At 35.2% G+C, this 17,469-nt stretch overlaps 1 protein-coding gene across 1 annotated transcript; it reads left to right on the top strand.

The window, feature by feature from the left end:
- Positions 1-2,808: 2,808 nt before the first annotated feature.
- On the top strand, positions 2,809-13,428 carry LOC144966014 (uncharacterized). Its single transcript, XM_078901992.1, has 7 exons — positions 2,809-3,035; positions 4,709-4,855; positions 6,068-6,202; positions 7,006-7,285; positions 8,472-8,869; positions 10,127-10,548; positions 11,674-13,428. Exons 2-7 carry the CDS (start codon positions 4,721-4,723, stop codon positions 11,846-11,848), a joined length of 1,545 nt encoding a protein of 514 aa, XP_078758118.1. The 5' UTR covers positions 2,809-3,035; positions 4,709-4,720; the 3' UTR covers positions 11,849-13,428.
- Positions 13,429-17,469: the final 4,041 nt, after the last annotated feature.

The following is a 17,469-nucleotide window of genomic DNA, read 5'->3' as shown; positions in this document are numbered from 1 at the left end:
TAGTGTGTCTGGGTGGCAGTGGCAGGGAAATTCGTATAGGTGTATCACGCGTGTGTGACAAGACTTCATTAAACCTACTAAAGTTTGACTATCACACACACACACACATACACACACACACACACACACACACACACACACTAAGGCTATTTCTATGACACACACGCATCCCTCTATCAATGAACACTCCTACAGTAGTGCGGCTATGTGGTCTAGTCATGACGTAACTATAGGTAGTACTCTAGTCGACCATGGGTCTCGTGCATTATAATGGTCTAGTGGTATGACACCCGCTTTGGGATCGGAAAGTCCTGGGTTCGAGCCTCGCGCTCGGTGCATAGTTGAGTCTTTGGACAAGGCTCTTTACTCACATTCTCTCACCGTACTCAGGTGTAAAATGAGTACCTGGCCGTTAACAGCGTTGTCTTTGTCTGAAAAATTGTAATATCGCCTAACAGGCGGCATGTCCCGTCCCTACATATTAAATGTTGCTGTTGACCGGGGACCCCTTTACAAAGCGCTTTGATCACATTTAGTGGATATTGTAAAGCTCAATTTTTTAAAGTAAAACATTAGCTTTGAATATGGAATGTTTCAATTTTAGATGCCTGTGTATTCTTTGTTAGTTCCCATCATCATCATCATCATCATCATCATCATCATCATCATCATCAGGGGCAGCGGTACGGTCTTTGGTTGGCACCCGAAAGGTACCGAGTTCGATCACCCGCCGCTGAGTGGTCTTGAGCAAGTCACCTTGCCCTAACTAAATTTGCGGCGCTGCACTGCGGCTATCGCTTGGGTTATTCCAGTCTTCCCTTAGAATAGACCCGAAAGACGAATTTCCCCTATGGGATGAATAAAGGGAATTATGTTTAATTTATTTATCATCACCATCATATCAGCGGGATCATCATCATCACCACCACCACCACCACCACCCTAATAATAATGGATAAAATAAATATCAACACATTTCAATGTAATAATCAATCTAAAATCAATCAGTGCTCCTAAAAGACCCTTTGATTTCTTTGTCTAATTCGTTCCATACTTTTGGAGTCCCGACAAAGAAAGATTTTCAGCTAACTATAGTTTATATATGGGAATATTAATCAGTCGTTTATATTGGAATCGGAGTTGTCTAGCAGGTGTATTAGTTCAAAGCGCATTTCCAAGGATTTACCATGCTCAATGAACTTCACAATATTTAATTTAATTTATTCCTCCGGCACGCCATATCGACCATACATCCATTTCGTACAGTAGGTACCGATCGCTGTTTGGAGTCTTTTTGTATTAAAGCTCTTTACAATACCCGTCATTGCTTATAAGATAAGAATACATTCACACCTGAGTCAAGTGCCTGACACACGGACTTAACGTCTGGATCACAATTTTCAACAATCACTGTCACTCATCCGGCCATTGACAAGGCTTGATTTTGTGACAAGAGACACCGTACCACTGAGCGACCGAACAAATAATCACCATCTGCGCCATCGTCATCATCATCATCATTATCATCATCCTCATCACAGCCGTAATAGCCAGCAAAACCACAATCATCATCTTCGGGTCCGGTCTATCCGTGTGGGGGGTGGGGGTGGAACCTGCTAAAGTATTTCATTTTTTAAACAGAAACACGATAATCATCATCATCATCATCATCATCATCGTCATCCATTGTCGTCGGCATCGTTATCATCGTGTCCGGGCAATCCGTGTGTGTCTGGGTGTGGAACCTGCTAAATATTATTATTATCTACCTACCTAATAAAAACACACCATTCTTGTTCATTTATTTTTCAAATAATGAAATGAAAGGCACGACCTTTCCCGCACACACAAGAGGCGATGACGACCAGTGACAAATTATGGGAGCTGGGGGCGGCCGACAACTTTTGGCGCGACATAAATATGAAATGTTAAGGTGACAGCGGGATGATGGTGGTGGGAGGGGGGGGGGTCTCAACCCTTCACCATCAACAACTGTTTGATGGCGTGTGTGTGTGTGTGTGTGTGTGTGTGTGTGTGTGTATGTGTGTGTGATGCGACGAACGATCATAATCAAGGCTGCCAGACAGCCAGATTTCTTCTTGCCGAAGTAGTCAAATAGACCCCAAATAGCCAAACACCACAAGCATTCTGACTCCCTTGAAAAACTCATTTGTTTTGATTAACAAAACAATCGACTACAGTTGGATAAACTTATCTTTTCATTTTTTTAAATAAAAGATTTTTTTTTAAAAATGAATAATAATAGAAAAGCGTTTCTTAGTAACCAATTTTGAACTTGGCCATCTGGCAGCCCCCATCATAACCAGCTGCAGTCAAGCCAGCCACAGACATAAGAGAGGGAGGGGTATGTGAAGTTTCCTGTGGCAAACGAGTTGCTCGTGTTTTGTTTTTTTTCAAACGAATCACTGCTCGATGACGTCACTGACTCGAAACCCGCCCGAAACCGACTCGATTTTAGAGGACTCGATCGAAAACCCGCTCGATTTGATCGTTTCAAACTCGACCCAGCACTATATAACACACAATCTAACTTTCGTTTCTTACTTACAACACTAATTTTAAGATTCGAAAGTAAGAATAAATTATTTTCTTATTCTGTACTATATCAAAACATTTTAAAATCTACATCTACTAAGCGGTGTCTTTAATTTTTTTCTATTGATTTTAATAAAGACGTTTTAAAGATACAATGATTTTATGTTGTTTTAGCCATTGACTTCACTGCTCAAAAATAATGTAAGTCGCTCGTCAAAATTCGAATACAAAATGGACCGAATAGAGACAACTGCTAGTCACTGGAGTGGGGAATGGAGTAGGCGGAGGCCGGAGGCGACAAGGAAGGAGCCTTTGATCTACTGTTCAGAACTATTCACTCCATTTCAACTCCCTTGTTGCGTCTTTGAAGCAGAAAAAAGACCACGGTTGGCATAGGGACCAAGCCTCACATCTCTTGACTGTCGGTTCGCCGAAAGTTGGGACGACTTACATAATGTCATCAGCATGTTAAAGTGAAAGTGAGTTTATCCTGATCATTGCTTAGCAAATGACTATGAAAAAATTGCTTTTCTTTCTTTCTTTTTTTTTTTTAAGGGAAAGACTTTGCTACATTTAAAGCTCTATCTCTGCTAAATAAATTTCTTTTTGAATTCTGAAAAGAGGCTGAATCAGCTGCTGAGTGGACTGCTTAGATAACTAAGCTATTTGTAGAACATTTTTTCCCCAGTGTAATCACAAAAGTGGATTTTAAGTATTAGTATTATCTAGTCACTGATATCAAGCAATCTAATTTTTGTCTGAAAATATTGTATAAATGCCTTAAATGGCTTCATGTACCTGTATCTGATATACGCTGTGGATATTAATTTGATATGATGCAGCAACTATTTTTAAAAAAATTGTTTTATTTGTCTAGGCAGTCAGAATAGGTGAAAATCTCGTGAGAAAATTGTTGCTGCCAGCAATTACCACTACACACAACACATACAGTCCATCAGGAGAAATTAGGCTCACAGCATGGTAATAAAAAATATCTATTATTAAGCAGTGTGTTATGTATTCCTATGGAGCCAGAGCTAGTCCCATTAAACATGCCGGCATAAAGCACGTTTCGGACCCAAGCACGCTAAACTGCTCGTACCGAATTTTTACTATATAAATTGCACGCCTTCAAGCACGGTAACTTCGGCTTCGGCACGCTTCATTTACAAGACAGTGAATACAATCACCGGGGCCGGCATACTACGTTTCAACAATGACCCATTAAAATTCGAACAGCGCAGCGGTGAGTGTGTTAAGACAAACACAAAGAACGTAAGTAATAGAGCTACACATCTAAGTACGCGTGATGCACAAGTGCTGCAGTTGCTCTGTGCCGTGTGGGTAGTGTGTGTGTATGTAGCTTTGACATCCGTACACAGCGGTGAGCATAGCCGAGTCTCGTGCGTGCTACACACACTTCCTGTCGTTTATAAACGGACAGTGTTGCCAACCTGGCGTATTTTTGCCATCGAGTAACGGTGAAAAATGGATGGCGGATTTTTAAAACACTATTTCTTCCTCTCTCTCCCCCCCCCCCCCCCCCCCCCCCCCCCCCCCCCATCAAATTACTTCTAACAATACACGTATTCCATGTTTTTATTTTCACTACCTTTTCCATACCTTTTGATTTCTTCATTACTCTTTCCTTATTGTTATTGCAATGATAAATAAATATAAAAAAAAAACAAAACAAAAATCAGCAAACCAAATAGAAAAAGCCCAAAAATATAAATGACACCGTAGACTTGTGCGCGATCACGAGTTCCATACAAAGGGAAGAAACTGTGGAAATTCTCTTCACGGCAATCTCTACTTCGCACTCAAGCACGGTTCGGCATTAAGCACGCTTATGCTCTCTCCCGATGATCGTGCTTAAAGCCGGCATGTGCTGTATATCATTAAGCAGAGAGTTGCAATTACTTGTTAACCTTTAGATATGAGGCTAGTTTATTGAGAAAAAATAAAAAATAAAAAAATAAATGAAAGGGGGGTCAGAATACAACTCTTCTTCATCTGGAATTGATACTGATGTCTTCCCTTGCGAAGCAAGTGCTTAACCACTGAGCTTTCAGGACCCTCAATTGCTATGTAAATGTGATATTGATTATTATTATTATCATTTGTATTTATTGTCAAATTTACCTTCCAGAATAAAACAAAAATGCTCGAAGAACCACTGCCTTCCCCAACTGGAGACAACTTTGAACCATGGTTATGTGCTGTAACATCCACCTACAAGTCTTTGAATAATGAAAAACGGAATTTTTTTTTGAAAAACCTGATTGCCAATTCAGGAGTAAGTTGACAAACTATTCCCCATCGGTATGTTAGGTAATTTATGTCCAAATGGAAATGGAGGATTTATTCCTATTTTACACAGAAAATATGTGTAAGCACCTTGATGCTCTAAAAATGTATTTCAGAATTGGTTTAGATTAATTGTCGTAATGGTATTTGAAATAATTATTAATTGCCACATTTATAAGTGTACAGAATGCTCAGTGCCATTTTGGCGACAAAATTATTTGTATTTTTTAAGTCATAATGACACTCTGCTGGTTCCTCTATCAATCTGTTTGATAATTTATTTCATTTTTTCTCCTCGAAAACCGTAAATCAGACAGGATTATTAAAAGAATTAGTGATGAATACATTAGTAAGATGACAAATTTCAATCTTTGAATGTTGGCATATTTCTAGTGGGCATAGTTGCAAAGACCTTTAATTCTGAACGTCTCATTATTTCAGACGTCAAGGCTGATAACAGTTTGAGTATTAATATTCCCATTTCTTTGATGTAAAAGAAAGGTCAATTTGAATGCTTCTGATGAAAATCCAGATTTTAAAAATAACAGCTTATTTTACTGGGTTGGCAGTTCTGAATTTAAAGGAATTAGAAATATTCAGATTGAAAAATATTTTTTGTTTGTTTGTTTTGGTGGGATGGAAACAAAAGTCAAGAAAAAAATCCTTCAGCAAGGCATCGAATGGGCTGTTAAGGCATTCCATGAAGGAATATAATTAATTCATCTAGTAAACTTCTGATGTCAATATCAATAGGAATTACCCATGTCATCACAGTGAGCAAATTTGGGAGATAATGATTATGCTAAAGAAAAATACAAAAGAAAAGAAAAACAAAACCTAATAATAGTGCTTGAAAAAGAGAAGAAATAAAAAATACAACAACACAATTTTGTTTGAACCAGCACAAAAGTGAAGAGTTATGATTCATTCGGCAGGATAAATAATCTTACATGCAATAATAAATTAAACAAGCCATGAGTGATGAATCTTACCTAATGTACTATGGAATAAAATCTAGAAGGAATGAACACAATCTCCATTTAAAATATCTTGGTATCATGTAAAGCAAGTTTTAAAAAAATAAATTATTGCCATTTATTCTCATATCATGAGTAAACGATGTATTGATTAATTACGTTCATTTTACACCACCCTGTTGTTATGTAACAAAATACTTTTTTTTTCAATATTACTTCAATAGCCAAATCAACTCAACTTCCTAAGCACTCTTATTCCAACCCTAACATGCAGAGATTTCGTTGCACACTTACCATTGGAACTTGTCACACTGATTTTGAAACATTTAGGTGGAAGGCAGATACTCGGGCTTCGTCAGGTGAGAAAACTTAAGAGTCAGGACATAATGTGTAATTAGCTGTGTTTTACTGACTGACAAGTATTTTGACAAATTCATCTGTAGTTAACCAACCGGAGCCTTATGATTAGTCATCTATTGCATATTTTGTTGCATTCATGTCAGAGTATTGAGTACATTCATCCAAACTTTCGTTCTGGACAGAGCTTCTATTGTATACCTTTCATTACAGCTTTATGCCAAATTCATTATATATTTCTGTCAAAGCAATAGGGCCCCTTCTTTTTTTTAATCACCCAAAAGCATTAACTTTCCTATTATGCAATATGTTATGACTGTAAAACCATCAACAATCACATTGAGGCATTTTATAGGTAGTTATCATCTGAAGCTAAAAAGTTACTTTTGGTTGATAAGATTAAGAGGCTATAATAGAAAAACTAGATTAAAGATTTTAGTCCATGTGATTGGACCATTGATGACATAATTTGCGTGGATGGCAGATATAAATTGTGTTTCTCTTCCTCACAGAATCAAATCAAAGTCTACGAATGAGTGACTGCAAGTTACATTTCAAATCTTATGTTTTGTTTGTATGCCAGTATGAAGTTGTTTCTTTTACTATTTTTTCATTCTCTCTTCTTTTTTATGGCAACATGATTATCATAAACCAACACAAATATCTCAAATACAGGCCCAATTTTTATACATTTGAGATATTTTTGCTGGACTCTGTTTAATCATTAACCATACCCCATTGTGTAATCCTGTACTTTGTTTACCAAATGATAATTCTAAATATCTTTACCAATTTGTTTTTAAAGGTAAGCAAGAGTTGGAAGGATCGTATTGATTCCCTCACAGATCTGTGGCAAATCAAAGCATTTCAAGCAGGAGTTGACACTGAAGCTATTTCATCCAAATATCCAGATCGCTTTGAGAGAGCCAAAGTGTATAAAGCCAGTTACTGCTTAGCAGAAAAGTTTTTATCTCAATTTAAGAAACATGACATGCGCTTAAAGAGAGTGTTTCCAGGTTCTAGCCCATCATACCTGGAAGACACAGATTTTTACCTTGCCGACGACAGCATCACCATTGGAAATTGTAATATATACTTATATACATTTGTATAATATTAATTTGTTGCAATCAATATCATAAGCTCAATGAATCTAATTTTACAGCCAAACAACCTCATATTAGATTTGTCATCAGCAGTAATTTTATCAAAAGATTTGAATATTTTTACCTCATGGCTTATGATAAACATAGAGATAAATGGCTTGCTATCCAATGACAACTATTGTAATAACTATTTAATTACTATATCTATTATTTTCAATTTTCTACTCCTATTTTTAAAATCTAGGGAAAGGAGCATTGATTTATGTGATTTTAATTTCTTTTTCTTCTCAATTTTGTAGTTATGATATATTCATCATTTATATAATAGTATCATCATTGATATTAGTTGCTTAACTCGATTTTAAAATCTATAATTGTTTTTTGTTTGTTTTTTTCGTTTTATTTTGATCCTTTTGTTATCTTTTTTTTTTATCATCAGGAGATATAAATCAATTTTAAAAACTGATTTTCGGGATTGCTGATTCCTGTTAAATGTATCTGTTTCGTTTCATTGAAAATATCACAATCAGCAGTATTTTGATACCTTTCAATCAGGCAGTTTTTATTTTTTAGAATCTAAATCATTAAAAAGAGACATTCCTTTTTATAGTGAGGAAGGACGCTGAAAGCCAAACTTAATTTACTCGTTCTTAACGTGGTTGAGGCAGTGTATTGCCTGTTCACCATTACATTTCCAAGAAACCGAATAAATATAATTACTACAGATAAAGAAACTCTGAATTTTCCTGTTGCTCAAAGTAGACAATTCTTAGCTTTGGTACTCAAGGGTGGGAATGGGAAATGAATCTAACAGTCATTGGTTGTGTATACGAGGCAGGGTTTACTTAGAAACTTTTGTTTGAATTTGAAGTTTATTTATAGTACTCACATGTTGCTGGAAGAGCATTCCAATCTTTGAGCTAATAATGTTTTTAAAAAAACATATTAGGGGGCCGATTGTTTTATCAATGTTTTTGAATTTTCTTTAATTAAGTGCTTGAATTTCAATGTAAATTAAGGTACATTGGAGGGCTTTCAGAGATTAATATTCACATAATTGGTGTTGACAGGTTAGGGAGTGGATGAACTTATTGTGATTATTTTTAGATGGCTTAAAGCAGTATATGTTTCAATTATATTAATGAAAGCTTTTTATTATTTACAGCTGGAGCTGAGTATGCTGAAATTTTCTCCATTCCCGGGTTCAATGTGAAACATTCAGTTTCTACTGGAAGATTCAGAACATTACTGTTGTACAAAAATGACTATATTTTTACCACAATAAATCATGGAAAAGTGCTTGGTTTGAATGTTAATTTCACAGAGGACAGTGATGATGACAGTGATACAGAATTCGATGTCAATGGTGTACCAAAAAAACACATATTTATTGGCCATACTTCGTTAGTTAATGCATTAGACGTAATTGAGACAATGGGGACTACTTACGTTATCACTGGGTCAGCGGATAAGACAGTGAAAGTATGGATAATGGACAAAGAAATAATTGATTCAGTATTGTTTATGACCCTGGATAATACTCACAGAGCAAAAGTGTTAGAGGTGAGTATTTTTGTTAGATGATCCCCCCCCCCTCCTCCCCCTGATCCCACCTAGGATTATATCTGAGACTGAAGCCCAAAAGGTTCTATATTGGTTCCCCTTTGCCATCTCTTCTATCCTCTTACAACCTGTTGCCAATGTATGTGGCTTTGTATTATTGCTTTGGAATGGCAATTTTTCTGTTTTGCTCAGGACCTGTATATTATAACCATTTGAGTGTGAGTCTGTCACCCTTAGCAGGTATCATTTATCTGTGTATTGATGGAGCTTTTTTTTAGGAAGCATCCCTTAGACTCATAAATAGATTGCTCTTGGGATCTCTTGATGTTCGGGTGAAAATATATTTCACTATATTGACTTATTACGTATAGAAGAACAATGCAGGACTTATCATTGCTTGCAGTATATTCTTGGACAAATGAATTGCTTGATATCTTGCTTGGGGCCTTGATAGAACATTGCATGCATAATTGAATAAGGAGCAGAAATTATTGGTCCGTAATATTTATAAAAGTCTGTGTGTTTACTATTATTGCTCCAACTTTTACCCCTTAGATCAAATTGGAAGAAGATTTTTGAAACATAATATTTATTGACTTTTTAATATATATCAAATTAACTTTTAGATTAGTAAGCTCATTTTTGTTTAGTATTCGCTCAAACAGCCTGGTGCGAGAAAGGGCTATTAATGCTGCAAGCCTGAAATTTTACTGAAGTTTTAGTATGACGTTGTTTCTATTCAAAGCAGAAATCAGAATCATTAAAAAATTTACAGGCAACAAGAACAAGATCGTAAGTTAATGCTTGCCAAATTTAGTTAAAAATCGTTTAATAGTTTTATATATATTGTTATAACGGAATATATATATATATATATATATATATATATATATATATTGAATCGTGTTGGATACAAATATGGTACGAATAGTGCTCGACATGTAAATATACTATAATCAAACACCCTCATGAAGCCACACTCAACACGAAAAATGAGATGTACAATAGTTGTCCACATCGACGGAAGCACTTATTAATCAACTACAAACCTACGGAACCACTTCAACAAGCAACAACACACAACAAACCAAACTCATATAACACACAGGCCTGAAACATCGATGTAGACTGACTCCAACATTGTGGTAAATATTAAAATTATATATATATATATATATATATATATATATATATATATATATATGTGCGGCATGGAATTGCTAAAATATAACTTATGTATCATGGTTTAAATTTCAGATATACTTCCTTCCTTGTGAAATACACGGACAGCTCAGGTTTATCTCTTGTGACAAGAAAACTATGTTCATGTGGTCTCTAGATGTACATACAAGGCATTACAAAACATCTCAGTCAAGTATACATGATTATGATTCAGTGGCAGATATTTCTTCAGTTTATTTTGACATAGCCAAGCCTGAGCGCGTTTTTATCTCCTTTTGGGAATTCGATACCAAAGAGTCATCATTGACATGTTATCAATTATCTACTAAAGATGTTGGAATCAAAGAAGAAGAATATTGGCCGATAACTGCTTATGGACTGAAAGCCTTTATAGTGGGAGCTGGTTCTCGGTTTGTACTTCTGATGTGCTCCATTTCCATGCAGGAGTTTCTGCTATTTGATTGGATCACAGGCTGTAACATGGTCATGTTTAACATGTAAGTTTTAAGATGATTGTGACCCATTGTGTCAATGTATTATATCAGTATGAATAAGATGAAGAAAAAGATCAGAGTTTGGAAAATTTAGATTTTTGACGTTTAAGAAACAAATCGTAAGCTCCTCATTGAAGGCGTTTACTTTAGCTTAAATTTGATAATTTAATCTTAAAATGGAATTTTTTTTTTTTTTTCAATTTTATTTTTTTGGTCATGGACGAGAGGTAAAGAACACTTTGTCTGGGAATATTTATTTATGTCAACTCATCCATTGAGTTGAAGAAAGTCTGATGGTCTTAACTGCTTAATTTATTACTTTATTTATTGATATAACCCCTCTTTTTCTTATCTTTCCTCTGAAACATTATTCTCTTTCTATCTCAACGACATTGTCTCATCTTTTGCACAATTTTACCATCACTTATTTCTTACAAGATGTCAAATCGTTGTCCTTTATCAAACTGTCTTGCATTCTTGAATGGTAAGAATATACAATAAATCATGCATAATATAATGAACATGCTTAAAGCAAATGGATGTATTTCTCCGTTAACTCTCCCCTCACCGACCATTTTCAGATTATTTCCTGAAATGTCATACCTACCCAACACAAGCATTGCCATTTTTAAACACTCAAACTCAGAAGCAATAACGATATATTATAATAATGCTATGCAGTAAAAAAAACCAAACCCTGTGAGCTTTTATATAGCACAATATCCACTAAACGTGCTCAAAGCGCTTTACAACGGATCCCTGACCATAATATGTTACATGATATAGAACGAGACATGACGCCTGCTAGGCGATATTACAATTTTTTTTTACAGATACAATGCTGTTAAAACGCTGTTAACAGCCAGGTACTCATTTTACACCTGAGTACGGTGAAAGAATGTGAGTAAAAGCCTTTTCCAAGGACTCATCTATGCACCGAGTGAAACTCGAACCCAGGACCTTCCTAAAAGGTAATTGGGTTGTTTTGTTATAACAGGATCATATTATTATATAAACGTGGATATGCTAGGGTGAAACATTAGCACAATTTACATTACAGATTACTGTGTTGTTACAATCCTGTTAATTTAAAAAAAAATGATTATGAAGGGCTTTTTTTTCTTACAGCTCTGACAGTTTCAAAAGATTACCTGTCAAATTATACGGAACTTCATGGTTGGATGGCTTTGTGTTTGACAAGAAAGATGACCAACCACCGACAATCATTGGATATAATTCTTTTTTCAGGAATGACATGGCCAAGTTGGAGCTCAGTTTACCAGTCCTTGATAACGAGAGTTGACAATGATTTAGTTCAGTGTAAAATGAAAAATGAGACATTGCTCACATAAAATTTTATGAGATTGCTAAATTTGTATTTTTTTAAATGCTGAGTCATGTTTTCGCTGAATTTTGGAGGCCATATATGTTGCCACACCTATAGAATTTTGTTGAGGGAATAAAATGGTGCTAGTTTGTTTTTATTGTTTTTATTTCTTAATAGATTTCACGCATGTTATATATGATGCAAGCTGTTTAATTGGTATTGCACCGGACTGTTAAAATTCCAATGAAACGACATCCAAATGAATTAGCCAGTTTTACTGTAATCTCAAACTCTTTTTATGGAAATAGAAATACGAGGGCATATTGAAAAGTTATGCCTCCAAGGTCATAGCATCTTTAATGATTGAAATTTTCACATAAAACATACACCAAATAAAAGCTTACTCTTTCCTGAAGATTGTCATTTTTTATCATTGTCACATTTACACTTGATGCAGTCAAATCAAATTGTTGAATGCCATAAGCGAAAAATCCAGCATCCTCATCACTTTCCACTTTATCATCATTTTATAATTTTTTTTTTTTTTAACAGATACTCTTTGATTTTTAGGAAAAGGATAAGATTTGATGGAGATGGCCTTTGCTATATGGGGGATATGGCAGGGTCTTAATTTCCAAATGATCCAAAGCTGATTAGGTTTCACAACTTTCGTGAGGGCGAGTGTTGTCATGCTGGATGATGGAGACTTTATTTATAAACTCTCATTTACCTCAATCTTACTTCAAGCTTCCATAATATTTTTTACTTATGCGGACCCCTTTCCAGTTCCGAAAGACAACTAACATAAATTTTGACTTTCAAATGTTGAATGCCATCAGCAAAAAATCCAGCTTTGATCTTTTTAGGGAATTCTGAGGTGTTATGCTTATATACCATTGACTGTTGTTTTGATTTAGGGTCTTAGTGGTCTTAATCAAGTATCATCTCCAGTGGCGATTTGGTGGGGGAACACTTCGCATTTTTTGTTCATATTGTACCAACATCTGTTTACACATCTGCATATTCTTTTTATCGTGCCAGAGATTTTCTTTTTCACCTCAGAATATTGATAATTATGTGGTTAATACACTCTTTCTTAAAAACAAAAATATTTGGTTTGGCAGTATGTGTGCAAAATTGTAACTTTATGCCTTGAAAAGGTAGCCTTTTAGGCATTAATTTTCAATATACCCTCGTTTATGTTATGAAATGAATGAACAAAATATGAAAGGGAATTATAATGTCATAATGAGTGAAAAAAAAAACATGAAAGGGAATTGTACTGTCGTAATAATGAGTGATCAAAGCATGAAAGGGATTTTTGTGTTTGTGATAATGAATAGTCAAAGCATGAAAAGAAATTTTGTAGTGGTGATAATGAATGATCAAAGCATTAAAGGGAATTTTAATGTCGTGATAATGAATGAGAAAATTATGATAGAAGAGAGAAATGTAATGTAATTTTAAAACTCACTCTGCACTTCTCTCGGTTTCTGATTGGTCAATGAACAATTTAACTCATGTTTTTTTACCGTAATAAAGAGATTTCATTTTTACTTGATGTCCATTTTATCTTTTTGCACATTATCTTTGGTTTACAGAAAAGGTCAGGTGGACAGGGCTTTTGAATGCCTTCTTGGGCGAGAGGTCAGTTGTTGTGTCTTTTATATCTCTATATATTTGTTTTCTTCTTCCTCTGTACTTCTTTGCTCTAGTGCTGAATTGAGATTACTTTGTTTTGCCTGACGTGGTTGAGATCCCTTGCTTGAAGGGAAACATTCAAAATTGGTCTCTTGTCGGAAGGGAAACCAAACATTCAAATTGGTGCTCTTGTATATACAATCCTTTAAGCCTGGGGACAACTCTTACCTATTTCTATTAATGTGGTCTTGGTGATGTGATGTATTGTGTATAACTATAACGTCTAACTGTATACGTATGACCTGTTGTGTTCATTCTCCCAAAATGTGAGTTTACAACATATATCATCAAGAAAGAAAATTCCCTGGTAAATATCTTCTTATATTTTCAGTTTATTGATTTCATGTGCAATTTTTTAGTGTATCCCTCTTGATCGGGAATATGTGCCATGTCATAACTGTCTCAGACTTGACACAAGGGTAGATTGCTCTTAATACTCCTTTTCTCTCATTTCCCATCGTCCTATTTATTTGATGTTTGTAGGCGCAGCTGAACTAAATAGCTATTCATTCTCTTTTTACCATCTCTTGTCTTACTGAAACTACATTAAAGAGTTTCAAACACTGTTTAACTTCTTAGATTAGCATTAAAAAGAAAAAACAAACAAACAAAAAAACTCATAAAAACCCCCGGACCTTGAATAGAGAGAGATAAAAATCATGTATGTACTACTTACAGTTATAAACAAAAATGAATATAACAGCTTTAAAAAAAAACAAAAACAAAATAACAAACAAGGAACGTTTCGGACTAAAAACCAACCCTTCTTCAGCCACCAACAAAAAACAATAAAAACATAAATTATTTAAAAACCCAGATATGCAGATAGATTGCTCTTGGAATCTACTACTGTTCCCCATTTGAACCATTGGGTGAGCAGGAAGGCGATAACTGTGTCTTCTATCCCTCTATAGCTGTTTTCCAATTTGCCTTCTGTCTTTGTCCTTGAATGAGATTACTTGATTTTGTCCTGGCTCTCTCCGGAGTCCTTGGCTGGGAGGGAAACAGTCAAATGTATAGTTCTTGTTTTGGGAGATGATATTTTTTTTCTTTGTAAATCATCTCTCTGTTATGTATTATAAATTGTGTTGTTTTGAATGTATGATATAAGCATTTGGGTGTTTTCCTGTTAGTGGGATCCTCTGCTCGTGTCTGGATGAGACTTTTAGGTGATCTCAAACAAAGTACATTGATGGTATGCTCTTGGATTCTACACCTATTCTCTATTTGTACCATTCCACTTTGTCTTGCTTTATCGTGGGTACTTTAATCGTAATTCTATAACCCTTTACTATCCTATTTTATTCCTTTTTACTGACGCTGATATGACCTAAATGTGTCACGAGCGCCGTAAAACCTTTAAAATAAACAAACTATTTGAACCAGTCCTTTTGGTCTTACTTTTTTTGGGGAATGCTTTTAATTCTAAATCAAAAATTGTATGACAATCCTGTTTTCTTCCATTTATGGTGCTTAAGTGACCTAAACGTTCCGCAAGCACCGCAAACCCTTAAAAACAACAAATACAGATAGAGGTATACACAAATTGATGCTGTGATCATTGGCATGTTCTCTCAATCCTTTGGTGTCCTGAACTACCGATACATTATAGCAATACACTTTCAGCAGGCCCCTTCATAAAGCAACACTTGGATACCTCCACACAATTTTAATTTTTGAAAACAATTTATTTTTGAGTTTGACGTTTATGTTGCAGTCGCCCGCTCGTCATCCTCTCTTTTCCACTTGGTTCCAAACTAGTCCTTTCGTATCAGTGGAGTCTTTGAAGTTCTTGTTAACCAACTCACTCCTGTGCAATGCAAAAAAAAACAAACCCCAAAACAATACCTACTCAGAAATGGAGAAAAACATTTTCGAAAAAAAAAAAAAAAAAAAAGAAATAATATATTAAAGTAAGTTTTTATGAAAGTATACCCTAGCTGGGAGAGAAACAGTCAAAAGTATTTGAGAGTTGTGGGAGATGATAATTTTTTTATTGTAAATCATCTCTCTGTTATGCACTGTATTATGTTTTTTTTTACATATTATATATGATTTGTAACCATTTGAGTGTGTTCCTCTTTGTCGGGACCTGTTCTTGTGTTTCTGGATTAAACTTTTAGGTCATCTCAAACTAAGTACATCGATAATGTGGTCTTGGACTTGGAATCTACATCTGTTCCCTATTTGAACCAAGCCCCCTTTGTTTCACCTTTTTGGGGTGCTTTAATTGTAATTCTGGAACTTTTTTACTATCCCATTTTCTTCCTTTTTACTGGCGCTCATGTGACCTTAATGTGTTGCAAGCGCCGTAAATCCTTTAAAAACAAACATTTCAAAGAATGCAGAATAGTACATTTTAGTCAATAATGTGGAAGCCAATTAGTATGAAAATTAATCACATCAAAACCGGCCATTTTAGTTCTGTATCAATAGAAATCGCAATATATTCATTTTGTTGAAAATACGAATTAAAAAAATCCATTAATTTGTGGATGATGATTAAATAACATTTTGAACAGCAGCATGCACTCGCAAGGCGTAACAATATCCCGCGCACTTGACTGATATATAATGATAATCAAATACGAGACATAAAGGGAATTACAATTACAACTTGATCTTTGCTTCTTTTTTTTCATCCCCATCGCCTGAAACTAAATTATGGTCATGATATACCATAAAATGAAAAGTTTCTTGAAAGGAATAACATCACCATTGCCGTACTCTGGAAAGACAAGTTGAGACCACAGCACGTGAAACAAAAAAAACAAAACAAAACAAAAAAACAAAAAAACCCAACAAAAACAACTAATTTCGGAACAGTCAATTTTGTAACAAGTTGGTCATCATCTCTCCATCTCAGTGCCGTCTCCAATGTATTGTCATCTAATGTGAGTTGGAATTGTTGTTGTTCCAGAAAATTCTGTTCTCGTGTCGATAGTGCCTGTCTGTCATGGCAGTTTTTTTGGGATCGCTTGCGGCCGCAAAAAAAAAAAAAATGGGAAAAAACGCTGATTTGCACTGCGGTCGCAAAATTTGCAATTTTTTGCAAATTTTTGCAAACTTTCGAGATTTTGCAAAAAAAAAAAGAAATAATATTAGTGGGGACCAGTGTGATGATCTTCCGCGGAATTCTGGGATTTTAGGATTTTTTCATAAATGTTCCGTTGTTTTTGTCATGTCAAACATTTTCCGCTTAGTGGTAGTTCAGGGAAAAATAACAAAAAGCCTTCTATCATTTTTTGAGACCTCTGCTCAGTTACATGAATTTTGGTGACACTCCTTTATTTATGACGTTAGTCTATACACACTGGCACCAAATGTCAAAAGTATCACAAGACGCATGGTGGCCATGAATGAGAATATGATCGAAAGGGAAGGGGATGGGTGTAAATATTTGTGTACTTTTTAGCTGTACATATGGCGATTTTATAAGATTTATAAGCGTGTCTTTTTTTTCTTCCTTTTTAAGTATTGAAATCTAACTAATAGAGAGTACCAAGTAAAAAATAAAAAAGGATTACTTTTATTGTTTAAGAAAATGTGTCTAAGACTGACAAAATTGCGGCTTTTTGCGGCTAAAATAGAATTTTCGGGTAATTGCGGCCAAGGGTAAAGTTTGCGGCCGCGGAAAGCTGCGGGGTCATAATGTCCGCACTGTTACTGTTATACAGCCTTCTTCACGTCCCCGAGAGATCGGGCCTTATTAAATAGTGACTCACTGCCTCTATGCGGTATTATGCTGCGATATATTGGACACCGAAAAGGACATTTAGAATTCAATTGATAAGAAATACGATTTTGAGTTTTTGGCAATGAAAGTAACGATTTATTCCCCACTGTAGCAAATAGAAACTAACCCCTTGTTTCATTTGTTGCTATAAATCCAAATT

This window comes from Berghia stephanieae, chromosome 2 (assembly GCF_034508935.2).
Source record: "Berghia stephanieae isolate SIO BIC M18660-M18661 chromosome 2, UCSD_Bste_1.3, whole genome shotgun sequence".
NCBI classification, from domain to species: domain Eukaryota; kingdom Metazoa; phylum Mollusca; class Gastropoda; order Nudibranchia; family Aeolidiidae; genus Berghia; species Berghia stephanieae.
This window is presented reverse-complemented; position numbering and strand designations above follow the sequence as displayed.